Below are 25,655 nucleotides of genomic sequence, written 5' to 3' on the forward strand. Positions count from 1 at the left end.
ACAGTCAAGAATCTAGTTGTGTTACCAGTTACATTTCGTGAACAAGCCATTGATTTTGCTCACAATAGTCCCATAGGAGGACATTTGGGTGTCAAGAAGACACTCGGTAAACTGGCAAAACATTTTACTTGGCCAAAGATGAAGGAAACAGTAGCTGATCATGTGCGACGTTGCCACGTGTGTCAAGTGACAGGCAAGCCAGCGCACACACCTCCACCTGCGCCTCTCATTCCTATCACCGTGCATGGTGAACCATTCTCACGTCTTATTATTGATTGTGTTGGTCCTTTGCCTAGAACCAAACTAGGAAACCAATACTTATTTACTATTATGGACGCTGCAACACGTTATCCCGAAGCTATTCCTATGAGAAAAATTAATGCTCGTGCTATTGTGAGAGCGTTGATGAAATTTTTCTCCCAGGTTGGATTGCCACGAGAGATACAATCAGATCAGGGATCTAATTTCACTTCCAAGATCTTTCGAGAAGCATTATCCCACCTAGGAATAAAGTCTGTACTTTCAACCAGTTATCATCCACAGTCACAAGGGGCTCTAGAGAGATTTCATCAGACACTGAAGTCCATGATGAGAGCTTATTGTGAACATTTTTCTAGAGACTGGGATGAGGGTATACCTTTTCTTCTGTTCGCTATGAGAGAAAGTGAGCAAGAAAGTCTCGGGTTTAGTCCGTTTGAACTAATATTCGGACACCAAGTGCGTGGTCCTCTCGCAGTGTTAAAAGACGTGTGGACAGGAAAATCAAATCCATCATTGAGTACTTCACCTTCATTAATGCAGCAACATTTGACAGCCGCTAGAGAGCTAGCTTCGAAAAACCTAGTTTCAGCCCAAGCTAGAATGAAGCAACATTATGACAAGCGTGCTGTCCCTCGTTCTTTTAAAGCTGGAGATAAGGTGATGGCTCGGAAATTAGTACCAGGTCATGCTCTACAAGCCAGGTATGATGGTCCCCTGGAAGTAGTGAAAAAGCTTAGCGACGTAAATTATTTGGTACGTACGCCTGGGAAAAAGAAATCTAATCATGTGTACCATGTTAACCAGCTCAAGGCATACTACGCTAGTCCTCTACCTACTACTTCTATTCTTCCTAGGACAGAGGAAGAAAACGTCAGTCTACCTGACATCTCTAGAGGTATAGAGGTGCGTTTAGAAAATTCTGTGACTCTACAGTCACTAGACGATTTTCTTAGTAACCTTGGGATTGATAAAGCTGGTGATGTTAAAAACATGATTTTGCATTTCCCTGAATTGTTCGGTGATGTTCCTAAACGTTGTACTCTGGGTGTACATGACGTTGATGTACAGGGAGCATCACCCATTAAGCAATCACCATATAGGATGAGTCCAACAAAGCATAAAGCATTGAGAGAAGAGGTTGATTTTCTGTTATCTCACGGACTTATTGAGCGCAGTAAAAGTCCATGGGCATCTCCCTGTATTTTAGTGCCTAAACCTGACGGTAGTTTCAGGATGTGCACTGATTACAGGAAAGTGAACTCTGTCACCTTGCCTGATGGTTATCCTCTACCTCGCATTGACGACCTTATTGACCGTGTGTCAGGAGCCCAGTTTGTCAGCCGTTTAGATCTCTTACGAGGCTATTATCAAGTCCCGCTTACTGAACGTGCTCAAGAAATATCTGCTTTTACTGTTCAAGATGGATTGTTTAACTACCTCGTCACCCCCTTCGGCCTATGTAACGCGGCTTCTTCATTCCAACGTATAATGAACGAGTTGACCCACAACTTAGAAGGAGTAGAAGCCTACCTTGACGACTTAGTGGTGTACAGTGACGAGTGGGAACAGCACTTGACGCGTCTCAGAGCATTGTTTGAGAGACTGGCGCACTACAACTTCACTGTTAACTTAGCTAAATGTAGTTTTGGTCAAGCCAAGATTACCTATCTAGGCTTTTGTATCGGCCAAGGTGAGGTTGCTCCTATTGAGGCTAAGGTTCGTGCAATTTCTGAATTTCCAGTGCCACAGGATAGGAAAGGAGTACAGAGATTCCTGGGTATGGCAGGATATTATCGCAGGTTCTGTCCAAACTTTTCTCAGATTGCAGCTCCTCTCACTGAGCTTACTAGTAGCAAAGTTCAGTTCACCTGGACTAGAGATTGTTCAGACTCGTTCAAAAGGTTGAAACGTTTGCTATCCTCTGCTCCTGTGTTGAAGAGTCCTAATTTCAATCTTCCCTTCTTTTTACATATAGATGCGAGTGGCTATGCAGTGGGTGCTGTGCTGCTCCAACAGTCAACATCCACTGATATTCTCCATCCTATATGTTACTATTCATCTAAGCTTAAACGACACCAGAAAAATTATGCCACTATTGAGAAAGAGGCTCTAGCTCTTGTGGTGTCCTTGGAACATTTTGACGTGTATTTGGGCACTTCCCCATTTAAAATTAACGTTTTTTCAGACCACAATCCACTCACCTATATAAACACCATGAAGAGTAAGAATGCTAGGATCATGAGGTGGGCCCTCAGAATCCAACCTTATTCTATTAGTATAAAACACATAAGTGGTCATTGTAATGTAATTGCTGACGCTCTGTCTCGTCCTTAATAATTATCAATTACATTAAATTAACGTAATTTTATGCCCAAATACCTTTTGTTACTTGCTATGTCAAATTCAGTAAAGTAACTTAATCCCTCCAGCCCATATTAACTATATATACTCATGTCATGTCTAATTATTATATTTATATATTCACAGTAATGTTGTGTGAGGAGGAGACAAGCTGAGTGTTGAGTGAGTAGTGTGGTGCGGGTGATGTACTGCGTGACGCAACACTGTCCTGTCGCAGACCCCCCCCCTCACTACACACCTTAAGCTGTTTCATACTCAGATGTTCATACTGCCTCGCATTCCACAACCACTACTTAAGAGTGGAATGCAGTCTCCTCTACTATGATCGAGCCTCAACGTGCCCTCCTTGTCAGCGCTATCCTGTCTCTACACTGATGTACATAACCACGAGTATGAAGAGATACGATACTGTGTACTGCCCTAGTACTAGGGACATATCCTAGTGACGGACGCTGTTAATATTGATATTGATAATATTGATATGAGTAACCAGAAATAATGTGAAAGACATTCATGCAACTCCTAGTGCGACCCTCTGTCGTGTTGGGGGGGGGTGTTGCAACCCCTGAATGGGTTACAATGATTATTATGTATATATGTAATGTATATTATCTTTTCATTTAATTTTATATTGCTTATATTTGCGATAATAGCTAAATCGTAAATGTATGACTTTATATTATTATTTGACTGTTATATTGTTATTTGACTTATGTTGTTAGGATGTACATAATATGTGCTCAGTTAGTCTTGATTGTCAAACTACTGTAATTATCGCTTGTCGCTCGTTATACTGCCGGCTTCTGAGCTGCAGTTGTCCACGTAGCTATCACGTGATCGAGGGGGGGGTGTCCTCGCCTCTCGTGAAATTGTCAGTCTGCTGGAGACTCGCTTGCTGGTTGGACAGATTGTCTGTCAGATTATTCTTGTTAGTTCTGTAGAACTTTGTTCACAGAACATTGTATAGACTTAGTGATTTTCGACGTTGTACTGAGGTTGTGTGTCACATTGACACTCTGAACATCTCAGGTCCCGAGCTATAGCTTCTGACCTAATTTTGTACTGGTTCCTGTGTATTGTCACAGTCACAGTTTTACCTATGCTGAACAAAGATTCAGTATTATGGGAGTTTTGTAACTTTTGTGGAGGATCTGCAGATGGTCCCTACTTAGTGTCGTTATATTATCTCCTTGTTCCTGATTCTGTGTCGCAGTCGCTTGATATTGCATTGCTATTGGGCTTAGCATTCTTTGTTGTTCAAGCAGACTGTTCGGGTTGCCAGTCGGTCAAGAAGTTAGTTTATTTGAGGACTTTGTCAGTCACTTGTTTAAGTCTTATTCGAGTCTTGAGACATAGCTAACTACTTAAGAGCACTTACACGCATACTCACACTTACTTGTACATATTTGTAATATCTTATTCAATGTTAATGTACCTGACGGTACTTAAGAATTATAAATGTGATATGTGCTTTCAGCACAATAATACTGAACTCGAGAGATTGATTTTATTTTGATTGATGTGATTTAATTTACTTTGATAATATACCTCTAGACAACTTACTACTTAATAAATTTATTAAATTTTAATTTCTCTAGTTAGTAGCCTACCAGTTGTAATCCTAAAGCACTATTGAACCATACTGAACTTTAATGGATAATTGGAAAAGGATACTGACTACTTGTTACGAAAACCCAGTAACAGGCTGGATGCTAGAAGGGCAGTCCTTTCTAGTATTCACTGGAGATCTCTAAGCTTTTAGAATCGCGTTTTTTGTAACACTACCGTAAGGTGAATGAGGTCACAATTACAGATGCTTACCCTCTTCCTCGTCTGGATGACGTAACTGACTTTGTGGGTAAGGCTATTTTTGTGTCCAAGTTAGATCTCCTAAAAGGTTACTATCAGGTCCCTTTGACGAATAAGGCGAAGGAAATCTCTGCCTTCGTAATTCCAGGAGGTCATTATCAATAATACACAGTTACCCCCTTCGGAATGAAAAATTCCCCCTCTTCATTCCAGAAACTTATCCATCAGGCTATTAAAGGACTTGAAGGCACGGCAGTGTACCTAGATGATATTGTTGTGGTGTCTGATACTTGGGATCAACACCTTCTTAGACTTAGGGCTCTTTTTGAGACCTTTAAGAGTTCCCATTTAACAGTTAATTTATCTAAATCTTCCTTTGGCCAGGCCACTATCACTTTTCTAGGCCATGAAGTAGGTAGTGGTAAAGTTTCACCTAAACTTGCTAAAGTTCTTGCTATTAAAGATTATCCAGTTCCTCATGATAGGAAATCTCTTCAACGTTTCCTAGGCATGATAGGATTTTACAGAAGATTCTGTAAGAATTTCTCAGATATTGTAGCCCCTCTTACCTCTCTTACCAGTCACAAAGTTCCTTTTAATTGGGCCTCAGACTGTAACACTGTTTTTAATAAAGCAAAAAGAATATTGTGTACTGCACCCATTCTCTTGTCTCCAGACTTCTCCAAACCTTTTTCATTACAGGTTGATGCTTGTGAGTCTGGGGTTGGGGCAGTACTATTACAAATCGAGAATGAGGAGTTGCAGCCTGTAGCATACTTTTCAGCCAAGTTCCAGCCACATCAGAGGGCTTACTCTACCATTGAAAACGAAGCCCTCATGCTGGTACTGGCTTTGGAGCATTTCGATGTTATGTGGGCCAGACATCGCAGGTGGTCACAGTCTACAGTGATCACAATCCTCTAGTATATCTCCAAGCCATGAAGAACCACAACACAAGGCTCATGCACTGGATGCTAAGACTGCAACCATACTCACTCAGAATTAAATATATTGCCGGCAAAGAAAATGTGTTGGCGGACTCATTATCTAGAGTCTAATATTTTTATTTATTTAGGTTAGGATGTTATATTTGTGGTAACCCCTTTTCATGCTCTTTTTTTTATCCCCTGGTGTGGGGTTTTTTTTTAGTGAGGGGATGCGGGCTACAGTCCGCCTGTATCTTGGACCTATGCTAGCCTGACTGACTGCTGTCTCACTTTGAGTTTAGGGTTTGGCTTTTTGTCACGAGAAAAGCTGAGCTCTATCTAAGAGTTGGATGGTGGAGAGGAAAGGCGGTCCCATTATTTTGTGCCATGGCGGCACGGTTACCACTGGGAGGTGGCAGCCTAATCCTGAGCCTTCTCGGGGTGGGGGTGTGGCATGCAAAGAGTATGTAACCTTTATTCGGCGGATGTACACAACCTCATTTACAGGCTATCTCCCCCAACCAGCGAACCAGGTTGCTAAGAGTTGATGATGGGGCCCCGTCGTTCAACTAGTGGCCAGGTTCTAGCCAATAAGAAGATGGTTTTGGCAATCGCAGAGGTTATGTGGGTACCACTCTCCTGTCTGCCCTTGTCATTCCCATTCTAGAGCTGGTTGAAGCACAGTCTATCTTGTGGCTTCTATTTCTGCCTTGCTTACCGTGGAGTGCACTATACTTATCACTGTACATAGTGTACATATTGCTGTTCTAAATTGGTGAAGGATAATATAAGTCTAAACTTTTTCTGTGTTTATTTTGCTCCCATTACACACGGGATAACAGGCCATTTGGATTCCTGGGTTGTAATACCATGCCTCGAGGTAAGGAATACTGGGACTCTTCCATTCCCAAGTGATAGGTCTAACACAGATGGAAGTGTCAGTGAAGATGAATTTCATGATTTTTGAGGAGTTTGTCACCAAAGCAATGCCCAATGTACCAAAAACACCGCTAAAAAACCAGACGACCATCAACCTAGGATAACCCAAAAATATCAAAGTGACTTATTTTCACATGGGATGGGATGGGATGGGAGGGAGGGAGGGAGGGAGGGAGGCTGGCTGGCTGGCTGGCTGGCTGGCTGGCTGGCTGGCTGGCTGGCTGGCTGGCTGGCTGGCTGGCTGGCTGGCAGGCTGGCTGGCTGGCTGGTTGGCTACCTGGCTGGCTGGCTGGCTACCTGGCTGGCTGGCTGGCTACCTGGCTGGCTGGCTGGCTGGCTACCTGGCTGGCTACCTGGCTGGCTGGCTGGCTACCTGGCTGGCTGGCAGGCTGGCTGGCTACATGGCTGGCTGGCTGGCTGGCTGGCTGGCTGGCTGGCTACCTGGCTGGCTGGCTGGCTACCTGGCTGGATGGCTGGCTTGCTGGCTGGCTGGCTAGCTGCATGACTGGCTGCCTGGTTGGCTTGCTGGATGACTGGCTGGCTTGCTGGATGACTGGCTGGCTTGCTGGATGACTGGCTGGCTGGCTGGATGACTGGCTACCTGGCTGGCTGGCTGGCTACCTGGCTGGCTGGCTGCCTACCTGGTTGCCTGGCTGGCTGGCTACCTGGCTGGCTGGCTGGCTCCCTGGCTGGCTCCCTGGCTGGCTCCCTGGCTGGCTCCCTGGCTGGCTCCCTGGCTGGCTCCCTGGCTGGCTGGCTGGCTGGCTGGCTCCCTGGCTGGCTGGCTGGCTGGCTCCCTGGCTGGCTGGCTGGCTGGCTGGCTGGCTGGCTGGCTGGCTCCCTGGCTGGCTGGCTCCCTGGCTGGCTCCCTGGCTGGCTCCCTGGCAGGCTCCCTGGCTCCCTGGTTGGCTGGCTCCCTGGCAGGCTCCCTGGCTCCCTGGTTGGCTGGCTCCCTGGCTCCCTGGCTGGCTGGCTGACTGGCTCCCTGGTTGGCTGGCTGGCTCCCTGGCTGGCTGGCTGGCTCCCTGGCTGGCTGGCTGGCTCCCTGGCTGGCTGGCTGGCTCCCTGGCTGGCTGGCTGGCTCCCTGGCTGGCTGGCTGGCTCCCTGGCTGGCTGGCTGGCTCCCTGGCTGGCTGGCTGGCTCCCTGGCTGGCTGGCTGGCTCCCTGGCTGGCTGGCTGGCTCCCTGGCTGGCTGGCTGGCTCCCTGGCTGGCTGGCTGGCTCCCTGGCTGGCTGGCTGGCTCCCTGGCTGGCTGGCTGGCTCCCTGGCTGGCTGGCTGGCTCCCTGGCTGGCTGGCTCCCTGGCTGGCTGGCTGGCTCCCTGGCTCCCTGGCTGGCTCCCTGGCTGGCTGGCTGGCTCCCTGGCTGGCTGTCTGGCTCCCTGCCTGGCTGGCTGGCTGGCTGGCTGGCTGGCTGGCTCCCTGGCTGGCTGGCTGGCTCCCTGGCTGGCTGGCTCCCTGGCTGGCTGGCTGGCTCCCTGGCTGGCTGGCTGGCTCCCTGGCTGACTGGCTGGCTGGCTGGCTGGCTGGCTGGCTGGCTCCCTGGCTGGCTGGCTGGCTCCCTGGCTGGCTGGCTGGTTCCCTGGCTGGCTGGCTGGCTCCCTGGCTGGCTGGCTGGCTGGCTCGCTGGCTGGCTGGCTGGCTCCCTGGCTGGCTGGCTGGCTCCCTGGCTGGCTGGCTGGCTCCCTGGCTGGCTGGCTAGCTCCCTGGCTGGCTGGCTGGCTGGCTCCCTGGCTGGCTGGCTGGCTCCCTGGCTGGCTGGCTGGCTGGCTCCCTGGCTGGCTGGCTCCCTGGCTGGCTGGCTGGCTCCCTGGCAGGCTGGCTGGCTCCCTGGCTGGCTGGCTGGCTCCCTGGCTGGCTGGCTGGCTCCCTGGTTGGCTGGCTGGCTCCCTGGCTGGCTGGCTGGCTCCCTGGCTGGCTGGCTGGCTGGCTGACTGGCTCCCTGGTTGGCTGGCTGGCTCCCTGGCTGGTTGGCTGGCTGGCTCCCTGGCTGGCTGGCTCCCTGGCTGGCTGGCTGGCTGGCTGGCTGGCTCGCTGGCTGGCTGGCTGGCTCCCTGGCTGGCTGGCTGGCTCCCTGGCTGGCTGGCTGGCTCCATGGCTGGCTGGCTGGCTCCCTGGCAGGCTGGCTGGCTGGCTCCCTGGCTGGCTGGCTGGCTCCCTGGCTGGCTGGCTGGCTCCCTGGCTCCCTGGCTGGCTGGCTGGCTCCCTGGCTGACTGGCTCCCTGGCTGGCTCCCTGGCTCCCTGGCTGGCTGGCCGGCTCCCTGGCTGGCTGGCTGGCTGGCTGGCTCCCTGGCTGGCTGGCACCCTGGCTGGCTGGCACCCTGGCTGGCTGGCTCCCTGGCTCCCTGGCTGGCTGGCTCCCTGGCTGGCTCCCTGGCTCCCTGGCTGGCTGGCTGGCTCCCTGGCAGGCTGGCTGGCTGGCTCCCTGGCTGGCTGGCTGGCTGGCTCCCTGGCTGGCTGGCTGGCTGGCTCCCTGGCGGGCTGGGTGGCTGGCTCCTTGGCTGGCTGGCTGGCTGGCTGGCTGGCTGGATCCCTGGCTGGCTGGCTGGCTGGCTGGCTGGCTCCCTGGCTGGCTCCCTGGCTGGCTGGCTGGCTGGCTCCCTGGCTGGCTGGTTCCCTGGCTGGCTGGCGCCCTGGCGCCCTGGCTGGCTGGCTGGCTAGCTCCCTGGCTGGCTGGCTGGCTGGCTCCCTGGCTGGCTGGCTGGCTGGCTGGCTCCCTGGCTGGCTGGCTGGCTGGCTCCCTGGCTGGCTGGCTGGCTGGCTCCCTGGCTGGCTGGCTGGCTGGCTCCCTGGCTGGCTGGCTGGCTGGCTGGCTCCCTGGCTGGCTGGCTGGCTGGCTGGCTCCCTGGCTGGCTGGCTCCCTGTCTGGCTGGCTGGCTGGCTCCCTGGCTGGCTGGCTGGCTGGCTCCCTGGCTGGCTCCCTGGCTGGCTGGCCGGCTCCCTGGCTGGCTGGCTGGCTGGCTGGCTCCCTGGCTGGCTGGCACCCTGGCTGGCTGGCTCCCTGGCTGGCTGGCTCCCTGGCTCCCTGGCTGGCTGGCTCCCTGGCTCCCTGGCTGGCTGGCTCCCTGGCTCCCTGGCTGGCTGGCTCCCTGGCTCCCTGGCTGGCTGGCTCCCTGGCTCCCTGGCTGGCTGGCTGGCTGGCTCCCTGACTGGCTGGCTGGCTGGCTGGCTGGCTCCCTGGCTGGCTGGCGCCCTGGCTGGCTGGCTGGCTGGCTGGCTCCCTGGCTGGCTGGCTGGCTGGCTGGCTGGCTGGCTCCCTGGCTGGCTGGCTGGCTGGCTGGCTGGCTGGCTGGCTGGCTGGCTCCCTGGCTGGCTCCCTGGCTGGCTGGCTGGCTCCCTGGCTGGCTGGCTGGCTCCCTGGCTGGCTGGCTCCCTGGCTGGCTGGCTGGCTGGCTCCCTGGCTGGCTGGCTGGCTGGCTGGCTACCTGGATGGCTGGCTCCCTGGCTGGCTGGCTGGCTGGCTGGCTCCCTGGCTGGCTGGCTGGCTCCCTGGCTGGCTGGCTGGCTCCCTGGCTGGCTGGCTGGCTCCCTGGCTGGCTGGCTGGCTGGCTCCCTGGCTGGCTCCCTGGCTGGCTGGCTGGCTCCCTGGCTGGCTGGCTGGCTCCCTGGCTTGCTGGCTGGCTGGCTCCCTGGCTGGCTCCCTGGCTGGCTCCCTGGCTGGCTACCTGGCTGGCTACCTGGCTGGCTGGCTGGCTGGCTGGCTACCTGGCTGGCTGGCTGGCTGGCTGGCTGGCTACCTGGCTGGCTGGCTACCTGGCTGGCTACCTGGCTGGCTGGCTGGCTGGCTGGCTGGCTGGCTGGCTGGCTGGCTGGCTACCTGGCTGGCTGGCTACCTGGCTGGCTGGCTACCTGGCTACCTGGCTGGCTACCTGGCTGGCTACCTGGCTGGCTACCTGGCTGGCTGGCTGGCTGGCTACCTGGCTGGCTGGCTACCTGGCTGGCTGGCTGGCTACCTGGCTGGCTGGCTACCTGGCTGGCTGGCTGGCTGGCTGGCTGGCCAAGCAGCTGGCTGGCCAAGCAGCTGGCTGGCCAAGCAGCTGGCTGGCCAAGCAGCTGGCTGGCCAAGCAGCTGACTGGCCAAGCAGCTGACTGGCCAAGCAGCTGACTGGCCAAGCAGCTGACTGGCCAAGCAGCTGACTGGCCAAGCAGCTGACTGGCCAAGCAGCTGACTGGCCAAGCAGCTGACTGGCCAAGCAGCTGACTTAGCACATCCACAACAAATGCCAGCTTGAACCACCCACACACCACAATAACCTGCAAAACCATAACAACCTGCACAACCACAACAACCTGCACAACCAGAACCTGCACAACCACAACAACCTGCACAACCAGAACAACCTGCACAACCACAAAAACCCGTCCAAAAACATGCAGATGCTCGTTTTATGTGTGAGTATAAAACAGCACTGTACATAACACCATGTTTCAAAGAGTTCCACAAGCTGCAGCAGTTCTAGGAACATGTCCAGTGGCTCTATATGTATTTTTTTTTAACAAGTCGGCCGTCTCCCACCGAGTGAGTGGCAGTCGCCAATGCTGCCATAAGCAGGACTCACAAAATCGTAATGACATGATTGCAAACAAACCATACCACGGGCGGGGATAGAACCCCCGTGACGGTCTGGAGTTTTGAGACTCTGATCGCGGGTTCTATCCCCGCCCGTGGTATGGTTTGCCATAAGCAGCTTATTTTCTGTCAACTTCACACCTCTATATCTCGGTAAGTACTGATCACAAAAAAAAAAAAAATTCTTTTAAAACACTTAGAAAAATATTCTTAAGATTTTCATAAGAATTTTTTTTTTTTTTTAATATTTTGATACTGAGAGCAAGTTTGTGATGACTGGTTTCAACAGTGAAAGGGTTAATGTGTACCTGCACGCCAGCACGGTGTGTAAGTATATTTAGGTACACGTACAAATATGTATAATTATCAGAGTACATATAAAATATAAAGGAGGGGTTTGAGATATTGGCAGTTTGGAGGGATATATTGTGTATTTTTATATGTATATACTTCTAAACTGTTGTATTCTGGGCACCTCTGCAAAAACAGTGATTATGTGTGAGTGAGGTGAAAGTGTTGAATGATGATGAAAGTATTTTCTTTTTGGGGATTTTCTTTCTTTTTGGGTCACCCTGCCTCGGTGGGAGACGGCCGGTTTGTTGAAAAAAAAATATATATAAAATATGCAATAACTTTAAAACACTTGAAATTTTGGAAAGTTTCCAGACATAATAGAGAGATGTGCTCATGGAGAATGTAAACAAATGAGGAGGGGCACGCCATATCAGATAGATGGAGAGCTGTATAGCGAGTTTTGGTCATAATTTTAAATCACCATATTAGCAGAATGCCATAAGGCGAAACACTGTAAAGCGGAACCCTACTGTATAACACTTGCCCTCCATTTTGAATTCATCACACACACACACACACACACACACACACACACACACACACACACACACACACACAAAAAAAAAAAAAAAAAAAAAAATCGCTGTTTTTCCCTATTTCTCAGTTAATAAACCATAACTAAAAAAAATGCTTGGTTACAGTTTAAGATGTACTAATAATTGAAGATGACATAGCAAAAACTCATAAAACATACTGGGAGTGAGGGCAGCACTTACCCTTTACCAGGAAAATCAAGTAAAATCGAACATTTATGGTATTGTGAGGCCTACTTAAGGCCATGTCCAACCTTAAACCAACCAAAAAATTTTTCCTATTACTAGTATGTCTTCCACACATACCATTCTTAAATATGCCCCAGATTTATGATTTAGCTGTTCCTATCATGCACCATGTGAAGCAGGATTGCTTATTGTACAAATCAACTGCTGAATCACATTGTCTAAGCCAAAATTTTCCACCCACAGTAAATCTGACTGCACTAGGAATCATGTGTAATGGTATGTCATCGATTCTGATCACTGACATATTAGGCATAAATGCAAAGACAAGTGAATAGTGAAAGTAAGAAGTAGCTTGTAAGACATTAACTGGCACTCTTACATGTTCATTTGAATACATGACTACAACTAATGTAAAATAACTAAGCTGTAGCTGGAATAACTCACAGCTAATGGACCAGGACAGGCTCATATGAGGTGCTATCACAAAGTTCTACTTCTCAAATTTTCATGCACTTCCTGGGTGAAATATGAGGGTGGCAAAGATCACACTGCACAGTACACTCCTTTGTGAAATACTGTGGCAAGTTTCAATGCAGTGGGTCATTCTGATGAGGCTGGACAGGCATTTTTTGTTTTGTTGTCAGTGTGTTGTTATGATTTTGTGCAATAGAATGGAATATTCAAGCTCAGCAAAACTGACAGTGAAACTCAAAATGCTCCAGCAAACATTTGGCAATGAAGCAATGGGTCAGACAGTGTTTTCAGTGGTTTTCTTGATTCAGAAAAGGATGAACATCAGTTGATGATGAATGCTCTGGTCATCCATCAACATTAAAAACAGATGCCAACATTGAAAAAGTGAGGAAATATCCAGTGTATCCAGAACACTGCAAGTGTTGTGAGAAACTTTTGTGTCATGTCAAAGCATTTTGACTGAAAGTCCAAACATGAAGTAAGAGGCTGTGAAATTTGTGCTCAGCTTGCTGACTCAAGATCAGAGAGGTCATCGCTTTTTGGCCCAAAAAACATATGGCGGTTGTCCCCCACCCTTGCTACTCCCCAGATCTAGCACCCTGAGACTTCCTCCTCTTCCCAAAAATAAAAATGATATTTAAGGTTCAGCGTTTTAATGAAATGGAGATTAAAGTAGAATTGCAGCCACATCAGACACCAATAGGAAAAGAGAGTTCCAGTAATGGTTGGAGAATTGACAGAAGAGCTGGGATCGGTGTATAGCCTACCAAGGAGAGTAGTTCAAGGGGCCTACTTCAATTAGATGATTAGGTAAGCCTACATTTTTTTGTGGCAGACCAGACCTTTTGGATAGCACCTAATACATATTAGGTTTCTCATCTAAATTGTGCTTCAGCTATGAAAAGGTACAATATTTTCTAAATGTAATTCTGATTAGTACACAAGGATAATACATATTACATCCTCTTAGTCACAAGAAAAGAAAAAAAACTGTCCAGCAACAAAGGCAAGTAAGATGAAGATGACAATGACCCAGACTTAGACTTACTTCCAACTGTTCAGCAATTTGCTCATCATATGGCAGAGGCTGGGCATCAAGAGGACTTTTCTTGAACCAGCTACAACGACGAATAGGGCATGGTTCATCTTGCTCCCAGTACACTGCTCTGCGAGTGCGCTCCTTTACATTGACATCGTACCTGCCACCTTCTGTTGGCACCAGCTCCGTGCTATCTGCATTAAAGAGAAGGAAATAAATTTCATTTATATAAATGTACAGCATCTCCATGGGAAAGGGGAAAAGAATCTTCCCTCTAAGTCATGTGTGTTGTAAGAGGCGACTAAAATGATGGGAGCTAGGAGCTAGTAACCCCTTCTCCTGTGTAAATTGCTAAATTTAAAAAGAAAAATTTTCATCTTTCTTTTTAGGTCACCCTGCCTTGATGGAATATAAACAGTTCACTAACTCTTTCACTGTCGAGACCCCTGCTCACAAACTTACTCTCAGTGTCTAAGAATTTAAAAAAAAAAAAAAATTCTTATGAAATGACAGAGAATCTTTTCCCAATAGTAAGGACACCAATAGTACAAAATTTGATGGAGAACTTACAGAATTATGCTCTCGCGAGGTTAGTGATCTCAATGATATTTACACATCAGCAATTTCGCCCAATTGGAGCCCTATTTTTGACCAACTCCATTGTTCCAGTCACCCAAACTCATAGCTACTTTGCTAGAACCCCATTTGTTCTATTGACTGAATACAAGAAACTACCCATTTACTGATTTCAACTACCTAATAGTGGTCAGAAATTGGCAATTTGGCCAATTTCAAAATAGGGTCCAGAATAAACAATGCAGGCATTCCTGGCACTAAAATAACATTTTCTCTGTTCATCAGTCATGCCTCCAGGCCCCTCTTATATTACTCTTGCTGTCTATTTTGAATTTTTATTCACACAAAAAATAGAAGATTTACTGTTATGCAACTACTGCATTATTGTAATAATTGTATAAATAATGTCAACCCATTCGTGGTTGTGTATTAGACTGGCCAGTTGGGCATGTATTGGATGGTGACATCATTTGTTTACTCTTGGCAATCAGCAAAAATCAAACATTTCCGCTACTTTGAGCTCAATTTTAAGGTTCTTTTCATTTTGAAACCAATCAAAATCATCTCTATGTCTGTAATATATCTTCCATTCTATCAAATGAGACCAAGAAAGCGAGAATACAACCATAAATACCATATGAAAATACACCTCAAATCCGGCATTTTAAACCAAAAACATGGTCAGAATTTCTTTTTTCTCATTATACACTGTGTGCTGCAGGATTTTTTTTATACTGCACACACTGACCACACAGACCCATTCTTTCACACGTAGGTCTACCAGCTTTGTCCTGCAAGATTTGAAGCTGCTATAATTTTGGTGTAATACTACGGCACCAACACTGGCTTGCAGGTCGTAGTACTACGCCACTGACAGTGAAAGGGTTACAAAAAAAAAAAAAAAAGAGGAAACAAATAATGAGACAAACAAGTATTGTACAGGGTATCCCTGGCTAATCAATGCTCAAACTACAATGAAAATCTTCATAGACTTGTGACAGTGTTTGACAACTGAACCACCCAATTCTCAAACTGCCTTGCCCTGCCCTGCCTGGCCAGGTTTTATCACAGCTGATCTACACTTATAAACACAAGTTCTACATTATTACACTGTGTATTAACATCTTCCAAAGTTAAAATACCAAAAACATCTCTTGAGCAAGTTCAAGTATAAGAACACAACTGGTTCATAAGTTCTATATGCTAAGTTGGTGACCATTGAACTTCCTTAATTCGTGACTTCCGTCTTCCATTGGCAGCTCAACTGACCTTGTTCCACCAGCCACTCTAGATGCAAAGAATTGGACTTTCCTTCCCTTTCCTTGGATCAAACCTAATTACCTACCATTCTCCAGGTGCTGTATAACCCCAACAGACTGAGCATTTTCCTTGAAATAAACAGTAAATCACTCACTCGTGCTTTTAACGTGTTCCAGTGCTCAGAACTTGAAAACAGTTCCCAGCACCTATATTATAATGAATGATGTGTTAGAGAGATGTTCACCTGTATTATAATGAAAGATATGTTAAAGACATGTTCATCTCTGTTAACCAAGCTGAACATGTAGTCAAGCCATCTATCAGTTGTTATAAACCAAGACTCTCCCAGTTACCACTCAAAGGATTTGGTAAACCAAAAAGTTCAAAATGCCCCTACTGATAATGACTAATATCCACAGTCTGCACAAGAAAGTTATGGCAGGATTGCATAATATGTAACACAAATCTTGACACTGCTCAGGTATTAAGATGCACAATCCACCTGCACAACACCAGGGATATCATGAGAGGGATTTCTTCCTGGTGTGATGGACATCATAGAGGGATATCTTTCTGGTGAGATATATAACACAGAGGTATTTCTTTCTGGTGTGATGAATATTATAGAGGTATTTTTTTCTGGTGTGATGGATATCTAGAGGTATTTCTTCTGGTGTGATGACTGTGTTCTCCAGCAATTTTCTAGGGAATGTCTGATCTCAGCATGTGGATCACATGTGGATTGTACAATAGTGAGGCTCAGGTAAGGGTGTGTAGAAGAGAGGGAGATTACTTCCCAGTAAAAGTAGGTCTTAGACAGGGATCTGTGATGTCACCTTGGTTGTTTAACATATTTATAGACAGGGTTGTAAAAGTAGTAAATGCTAGGGTATTGGGGACAGGGGTGGGATAAATTATGGGAAATTAAATACAGAATAGATGACACAGTTACTTCTTCTTGATGATACTGTACTTTTGAGAGATGCTAAAGAGAAGTTGAAAAGGTAGTGGATGAGGTTTGGAGTGTGTGTAAATGAAGAAAGTTGAAAGTGAATATAGATAAGAGTAAGGTGATGAGGGTACCAAATGAGTTAGGTAAACAAAAATTGGATATCACAATGGAGGGAGGGAGTATGGACGAAGTGCATGTGTTCAGATATTTGGGAGTAGACATGTCAACAGATTGGTTTATGAAGAACAAGGTTAACCACACAATTGATGAAGGGAAAAAGAGGTGAGCGGTGTATTAAGGTGTCTGTGGAGATAAAAAAAAACATTATCAATGGAGGCAAAGAAGGGAATGTATGAGAAAATAGTGGTACCAACACTCTTATATGGATGTGAAGAATGGGTTGTGAATGCTGCAGCGAGGAAGAGGCTAGAGGCAGTGGAGATGTCGTGTCTAAGGGCAATGTGTGGTGTAAATATTATGCAGAGAATTCGTAGTGTGGAAATTAGGAGATGTGAATTTACTAAAAGTATTATTCAGAGGGCTGAAGAGGGGTTGTTGAAGTGGTTTGGTCATTTAAAGAGGGAACAAAATAGGATGACTTGGAGGGTGTATAAATCTGTTGTTGAGGGGAGAAGGGATAGGGGTCATCCTAGGGAAGGATGGAGGGAGATAAAAGAGGTTTTGTGTGCAAGGGGGCCTGAACCTGCAGCAGGCATGTGTGAGCATGTTGTATAGGAGTGAATGGAGACATAAGGTTTTTAGAACCTGACGAGCTGTTGGAGTGTGAGCAGTGTAATATTTTGTGAAGGAATTCAGGGAAACCAGTTAGCCGGACTTGAGTCCTGGAGGTAGGAAGTACAATGCCTGCACTTTAAAGGAGGGGTTTGGGATATTGGCCATTTGCAGTGACATCTAAACTGTCGTATCTGAGCGCCTCTGCAAAGACAGTGATTATGTATGAATGATGGTGAAAGTGTTTCTTTTTTGAGTCACCTGCCTCAATGGGACAGGGCGATGTGTTGAAAACAAAAACTTCAGTAGCTTTAGGGATTTGAATAAGAGCATAGCATGCTAAAACACCAGTAACACACCTGGTGTATATGCTGAAACACCAGTAACACACCTGGTGTATATGCTGAAACACCAGTAACACACCTGGTGTATATGCTGAAACACCAGTAACACACCTGGTGTATATGCTAAAACACCAGTAACACGCCTGATGAGTATGTTGAAACACCACTAATGCGCATGGTGTGTACGTTGAAACACCACTAATGCACCTGGTGTGTATGTTGAAACACCAGTAACACATCTGTTGTGTATGTTGAAACACCAGTAACACACCTGGTGTATATGCTGAAACACCAGTAACACACCTGGTGTGTATGTTGAAACACCACTAATGCACCTGGTGTGTATGTTGAAACACCAGTAACACACCTGGTGTGTATGTTGAAACACCACTAATGCACCTGGTGTGTATGTTGAAACACCAGTAACACACCTGGTGTGTATGTTGAAACACCAGTAACACACGTGGTGTGTATGTTGAAACGCCAGTAACACACCTGGTGTGTATGTTGAAACACCAGTAACACATCTGGTGTGTATGTTGAAACACCAGTAACATATCATGTATGTTGAAACACCAATAACACACCTGGTGTGTATGTTGAAACACCAATAACACACCTGGTGTTTAAATTTAAACACAATTAACACACCTGGTGTGTATGTTGAAACACCAGTAATATACCTGGTGTGTATTTTGAAACACTGGTAACACACCTGATGTGTATGTTGAAAGTAGTAACAGAGCTCTCTTGTTTGAAACACTTGTAACACACCTGGTGTGTAAGTTAAAGAGGTGTGTTGTTGCCATCACTAACCTTGCAAGAATGCTTCCTCCAAGTTAAATGAATCAGCGAAACTGAACGGCCTCCAGACTTGTGGTCGACCAACACCATAGAACCAATGGTATATGACAGGATGGTACACACTTCCTGATATCACAGAGTTGGTAGCCTGCAAAAAAAAGAGAAGACATACATGTAAACATTAAATGTCTTCACCAGTGATGCATTTCCAATTTTGGTGCACCATGGCCCAGCCTTAAATGAAGATAGAATCGTAAAAAAAATCAAGGAGTTTTGGCAACTTGGAAATTCCTGAGGCTATACAAACTTTTTCAACAACACCTCAGTGAGAAATGGCTAATGTGGTAATAAAACATTATGAATAGTATGTACACAGAGCAGTATAATGATTCTGAGACATTGCACTTTCTTAGTGCTGTGTACTATGTAAAAAATATGTATAATAACAAGGATAATTTTATTTCAGCATGATACATGTATGTACAAAGGAGTATAAATATATATGAAATTAGCTATGTAAATCCTCACTTGAAGAGACCTAGATATAATGAGTCCTGGAAATACAGGACAAAATCTGTTGTGTCAACTGATTCAGAAACAACAAAGTTTACTGCCTACAGAATTGTCTATTACTGCTACAACTGTGACCAAACAATCTCCTCACTATCCACCACCACAGCTCTTACCAACCATCCATTCCTTCTATTAGCTCACTCAAACATGGGTTAATCTCTTACCCAACACATAGAATTGGGAGTTTAAATTATTATTTATTTTTATTTAAATCACATTCACACTGTACCTAAAAAAAATTGCATACATAAACTAATAGTACATATTAATAAATTTATTACAATAAAAACATAAAATTATCATTTCCCTTGCATTTTTAATAATAAAAATATCAGTAAGTGCCAGAGAGTGGTCATAGGCTCAGACTGTGGTGACCCTTAACAACCAGTACCACCACTGAAAGTCCATCTTTATCACAACATACCAATGTGCCAACTAAATTGATGCCCAAATGAATATGATGTAGGTGCTGTATACACATTAAATCTGGGTTTCTTTTATTTATTTTTTTTTTAGTTATTATTCTGCAAAGAAAGGTAAGCAGAGGACGTATAAACTCTAGGAGAGTCGCTCTCATGGACAGGTGCAGTTCCTGTCAACCCAGAATATGAAAGTCATTTATTTTCACAAAATAAAAGTTTAACAATTGAACTGATGAACAGTATAAACAGTATACACATGGTACAGGTCAGCCATCACTAATCCAACAATCAATTATCCAGTTCCATCAGTAATCCAGCATTAATTTAGGCTAGCATAATTTCAAATTTCATAATTATACTGACTCTGAAATTGTGCAGATAGTTGTAAATCCACAGCAGCAAGCCAGTGGAGGAGAAAGCAATGATGAAAATGAAGAAGCTGTAGCAGAAAGTCTCTGCTGATAGGTTAATTAAGTGTATTCTAACCTAACCACTCTGTAATCTGGCAAACTCACTAATCCGGCACACTACAGGTCCCAATGATGCCGGATTAGTGATGGCCGACCTGTACTGTATTCACATTATATTTAGTTGCCTTCTTTATAATACTGATTATTCAAGTGGAAGGAAAAAGAAGATATATAAATCTTGGAGTTCCTCTCAATTTGTATAAAGACATCTCCAGCATCTGCACATTTTAGCATAGATGCAAAGGATATGAAAACACTATGTACTGACTGATATGCAGGAATCAACTAATTTAATCACATTTGTTGGCTTTTCTGAGACCCTGTGGTGATAATAAATAAATGGTATACAGCAATCCCCAAGAAACGAGATTAACCCTTAAACTGTCCAAACGTAGATCTACATCCACGAGGGGGGCTCTGAATGTAGCTCTACGTTTTTTTTTTACATGCTTTCAAATGGGGAAAATCAAGGTCGGAGCGCTGCGCACGTGAACGTAGATCTATGTTTGGACAGTTTAAGGGTTAACCCTTTTGGGGTCAGTCCCATAAAATTACGGTTTTGAAGCCAGAGTCGGTCTCATGAAATAACACAAGTACGTCTTACGACCCAGGGTTTTTGACGAACTAGTACACCTAAATTCTAGCGCCCTCAAATCTAGTGAGAGAAAGCTGGTAGGCCTACATATGAAAGAATGGATCTGTGTGGTCAGTGTGCGCAGTATAAAAAAAATCCTGCAGCACACAGTGCATAATGAGAAAAAAAAAAACTTTAACCATGTTTTTGGATTAAAACAGAGACTTTGCACTGTATTTTCGTATGGTATTTATTGTTGTATTTTAATTTTCCTGGTCTCATTGTATAGAATGGAAGACATATTACAGAAATTGAGATGATTTTGACTGGTTTTACAAAGAAAAGTACCTTGAAATTGAGCTCAAAGTAGCAGAAATGTTCGATTTTTACCGAAATTCAAAAGTAAACAAATCATGCCAAGCGTCTAATACACATCAACTGGTGAGTCTAATATTCTTTCACAAGTGCGCTGATATTATTTATACCATTTCTACACTAATATAGTTGTCTGCATAACAGTAAATCTTATTTTTTTTTGTAAGAATAAAAATTCAAAGTGGAAAGCCAAAGAAATATAAGAGGGGCCTGGGGATGTGACTAACGAACAGAGAACTTGTTATTTTAGTGCCAGGAATGTCTTTCTTGTTTATTCTGGACCCTATTCGGAAATTGGCATCTTTTGAAATTTGTGTGAAATTGGCAAAATTGCTAAATTCTGACCACTTTATTGGATAGTTGAAATCAGTAAATGGGTGGTTTATTGTACTCATTCGATAGAAAAAATGGAGTTCTAGTGAAATAGTTATGAGTTTTCTCGACTAGTACACTGGAATTGGCTGAACCGATCAGACCTGTTCACCTGCCTGCGCCTCCACGCGCAGGCGTTGAGAGTCAGTGTGGCTTTGTTTCTCCGAGTGAATATAGACTTTTTCTGAATCCATCTATGATATTTTCTTCAAAATTATATAAGGAACAAGTTATATAGTATATAAAAAAACATGCAATGTTTATATGTGATATATGTTAAATAATAATCACTCCTGGGCACATTAAATGTCTAATTTTAGGTTAATATAGACATTTTCATTAATTCATCTATGATATTTTCTTCAAAATTATATAAGAAACATGTTACATAGCAGATAGCATATAACACGCAATGTTCATATGTTATAGAGTGGTGAGTACCAGCGAATCAAAGAGCTTGGAGAGAGGTGGGTGGAAGGTAAACATTACGTTTTCTCTGATGCAGTAACTGCCCTTCATATGCATTTGTTTACAATTCTCAGCATGAACTATTCATTACCTCTCCCTTTGTTTATGATGGCATCTAAAGGTAGTTGTTACAAACAATTAAACTCAGTGAAAATGGTATGTCAATGAAATAATACGGCTGTGTAGTGTAATATGGCTGTGCAGTGTAGCCCAGGGGAGGGCTACATACGTGTACCTACATCAACAGGCTACCTACACTGAATTCCTACAAATAAATACTACAGGTCCGCCATCAAAAATCCGGCAATCAGTTATTCGGTTCCTTCAGTTATTCGGCACTAATTCTGGCTAGCATAATTTCAAATTTCCAGGATCGCCACACCAACCTGCTGGTACTGCTTGGTGGCGCTACTTGCTGCATAAGTCATTCCAATTTCTTTTTCTCCATTTATTGTTTTAACCTGCTTACTTTTAGCCCTAGCTATGGTTCCAATGAATAAAAGAAATGCTTCTCATTATGTAAAGCACCTACACAGTACATTATCCATTAAAGATAAGGTGGCTATGAAGCCACTGTCGGTTGCCATGAGCTCAGTCTTACGAAGCAGGAGAATATGCTTTATTATTACGCTAATATCAACACTACAGCTTATTTGCCTATCACAATTGATCTTATATAACATAATAAACAATATAAATAACATAAAACATGTTAAATACTCCAGAATAAATAATATTTGGCATAACACCGAGCAGTTCAACAAAGGTATGAAGAGGATATGGTATACAAATACCATTCTCCTATCCCTGTCTTGGGGCTTATATTAGAGAAAACGGAGTATAGCACAGGGCTAACTGTGATATACACTCGTACTGCACCATAAACCTGAAACAATAAAGTTATTTTCTCTCTATAGATTATCACACATAGCAGCATGTGTGTAGAGAACCTAGGATAACCCAAAAAAGTCAACGTGGCTTATTTTTAGTACCTGGCTTGGGATAGCCATATATGATTTTTGGTAAATATTCGATTCCCAGCCAGAGTAGAAACATTAGGCGTGTTTCTTTACACCTGTTGTCTATGTTTACCCATCAGTAAATGGGTACCTGGGTGTTAGTCAACTAGGGCATAAACAAGGGAGATATTAATAAAGTACTGAAGGTGTCGAACCAGGTAAGAACCAGGAATAATGGATTTAAGTTGGATAAATTTAGATTTAGAAAGGACATAGGTAAGTACTGGTTTTCTAACAGAGTTGTAGATGCGTGGAACAGTCTTCCCAGTGGGGTGATAGAGGCTAGGACCTTGGGTAGCTTTAAGAAGAGACTGGACAAATATATGAGTGGGAAGGGCTGGGTTTGATTGGTGTCATTGGGTTTACCTGGAGTTTACCTGGAGAGAGTTCCGGGGGTCAACGCCCCCGCGGCCCGGTCTGAGACCAGGCCTCCTGGTGGATCAGAGCCTGATCAACCAGGCTGTTGCTGCTGGCTGCACGCAAACCAACATACGAGCTACAGCCCGGCTGATCCGGAACTGACTTTAGGTGCTTGTCCAGTGCCAGCTTGAAGACTGCCAGGGGTCTGTTGGTAATCCCCCTTATGTGTGCTGGGAGGCAGTTGAACAGTCTCGGGCCCCTGACACTTATTGTATGGTCTCTTAACGTGCTAGTGACACCCCTGCTTTTCATTGGGGGGATGGTGCATCGTCTGCCAAGTCTTTTGCTTTCGTAATGAGTGATTTTCGTGTGCAAGTTCGGTACTAGTCCCTCTAGGATTTTCCAGGTGTATATAATCATGTATCTCTCCCTCCTGCGTTCCAGGGAATACAGGTTTAGGAACCTCAAGCGCTCCCAATAATTGAGGTGTTTTATCTCCGTTATGCGCGCCGTGAAAGTTCTCTGTACATTTTCTAGGTCGGCAATTTCACCTGCCTTGAAAGGTGCTGTTAGTGTGCAGCAATATTCCAGCCTAGATAGAACAAGTGACCTGAAGAGTGTCATCATGGGCTTGGCCTCCCTAGTTTTGAAGGTTCTCATTATCCATCCTGTCATTTTTCTAGCAGATGCGATTGATACAATGTTATGGTCCTTGAAGGTGAGATCCTCCGACATGATCACTCCCAGGTCTTTGACGTTGGTGTTTCGCTCTATTTTGTGGCCAGAATTTGTTTTGTACTCTGATGACGATTTAATTTCCTCATGTTTACCATATCTGAGTAATTGAAATTTCTCATCGTTGAACTTCATATTGTTTTCTGCAGCCCACTGAAAGATTTGGTTGATGTCTGCCTGGAGCTTTGCAGTGTCTGCAATGGAAGACACTGTCATGCAGATTCGGGTGTCATCTGCAAAGGAAGACACGGTGCTGTGGCTGACATCCTTGTCTATGTCGGATATAAGGATGAGGAACAAGATGGGAGCGAGTACTGTGCCTTGTGGAACAGAGCTTTTCACCGTAGCTGCCTCGGACTTTACTCTGTTGACGACTACTCTCTGTGTTCTGTTAGTGAGGAAATTATAGATCCATCGACCGACTTTTCCTGTTATTCCTTTAGCACGCATTTTGTGCGCTATTACACCATGGTCACACTTGTCGAAGGCTTTTGCAAAGTCTGTATATATTACATCTGCATTCTTTTTGTCTTCTAGTGCATTTAGGACCTTGTCGTAGTGGTCCAATAGTTGAGACAGACAGGAGCGACCTGTTCTAAACCCATGTTGCCCTGGGTTGTGTAACTGATGGGTTTCTAGATGCGTGGTGATCTTGCTTCTTAGGACCCTTTCAAAGATTTTTATGATATGGGATGTTAGTGCTATTGGTCTGTAGTTCTTTGCTGTTGCTTTACTGCCCCCTTTGTGGAGTGGGGCTATGTCTGTTGTTTTTAGTAACTGTGGGACGACCCCCGTGTCCATGCTCCCTCTCCATAGGATGGAAAAGGCTCGTGATAGGGGCTTCTTGCAGTTCTTGATGAACACAGAGTTCCATGAGTCTGGCCCTGGGGCAGAGTGCATGGGCATGTCATTTATCGCCTGTTCGAAGTCATTTGGCGTCAGGATAACATCGGATAGGCTTGTGTTAATCAAATTTTGTGGCTCTCTCATAAAAAATTCATTTTGATCTTCGACTCTCAGTCTGGTTAGCGGCTTGCTAAAAACTGAGTCATATTGGGACTTGAGTAGCTCACTCATTTCCTTGCTGTCATCTGTGTAGGACCCATCTTGTTTAAGTAGGGGCCCAATACTGGACGTTGTTCTCGATTTTGATTTGGCATAGGAGAAGAAATACTTTGGGTTTCTTTCGATTTCATTTATGGCTTTTAGTTCTTCCCGCGATTCCTGACTCCTAAAGGATTCTTTTAGCTTAAGTTCGATGCTTGCTATTTCTCTGACCAGTGTCTCCCTGCGCATTTCAGATATATTGACCTCTTTTCTTTTATCTTTTAGCCGCTCTGTTATTCTTTTCCGTCGCCTGTAAAGGGAGCGCCTGTCTCTTTCTATTTTACATCTACTCCTCCTTTTTCTTAGAGGAATAAGCCTTGTGCATACATCGAGTGCCACCGAGTTAATCTGTTCTAGGCATAAGTTTGGGTCTGTGTTGCTTAGTATATCTTCCCAGCTTATATCGGTTAGGACTTGGTTTACTTGGTCCCACTTTATGTTTTTGTTATTGAAGTTGAATTTGGTGAATGCTCCCTCGTGACTAGTCTCATTTTGTCGGTCTGGGGCTCCACGCATACATGTCTGAACCTCAATTATGTTGTGATCTGAGTATATTGTTTTTGATATGGTGACATTTCTTATCAGATCATCATTGTTAGTGAATATGAGGTCTAGTGTATTCTCCAGTCTAGTAGGCTCTATTATTTGCTGGTTTAAATTGAATTTTGTGCAGAGATTTAAAAGCTCGTGTGAGTGTGAGTTTTCATCAGAGCTGCCTCCTGGTGTTATTTCTGCAACAATATTATTTGCTATATTCCTCCATTTTAGGTGCCTTAAGTTGAAATCCCCCAGGAGCAAGATGTTGGGTGCAGGAGCTGGAAGATTTTCCAGACAGTGGTCAATTTTTAACAGCTGTTCCTGGAATTGCTGGGAAGTTGCATCCGGAGGCTTGTAGACTACCACAATGACTAGGTTTTGGTTCTCGACCTTTACTGCTAAAACTTCCACTACGTCATTTGAGGCATTAAGCAGTTCTGTGCAAACAAGTGACTCTGCAATGTACAGGCCAACCCCCCCCCTTTTTGCCTGTTCACTCTGTCACATCTGTATAGGTTGT

The 25,655-nt window shown here is 45.2% G+C and overlaps 1 protein-coding gene across 11 annotated transcripts in view; it reads right to left on the reverse strand.

Moving 5' to 3' along the window:
- Positions 1–25,655, reverse strand: part of LOC128690789 (phospholipase DDHD2) — a 247,367-nt gene that overhangs the window by 148,291 nt on the left and 73,421 nt on the right. For all 11 annotated transcript variants that reach the window (XM_070088148.1, XM_070088146.1, XM_070088144.1 and 8 more), the window contains 2 exons: positions 18,136–18,271; positions 13,465–13,649 (listed from right to left, as the gene is read on the reverse strand). In XM_070088148.1, coding sequence (XP_069944249.1) covers positions 13,465–13,649; positions 18,136–18,271 — 321 coding nt within the window. The remainder of the gene's footprint in view (positions 1–13,464; positions 13,650–18,135; positions 18,272–25,655) is intronic.

The sequence above is a fragment of the Cherax quadricarinatus genome, chromosome 24 (genome assembly GCF_038502225.1).
Source record: "Cherax quadricarinatus isolate ZL_2023a chromosome 24, ASM3850222v1, whole genome shotgun sequence".
Classification (NCBI taxonomy): Eukaryota; Metazoa; Arthropoda; class Malacostraca; order Decapoda; family Parastacidae; genus Cherax; species Cherax quadricarinatus.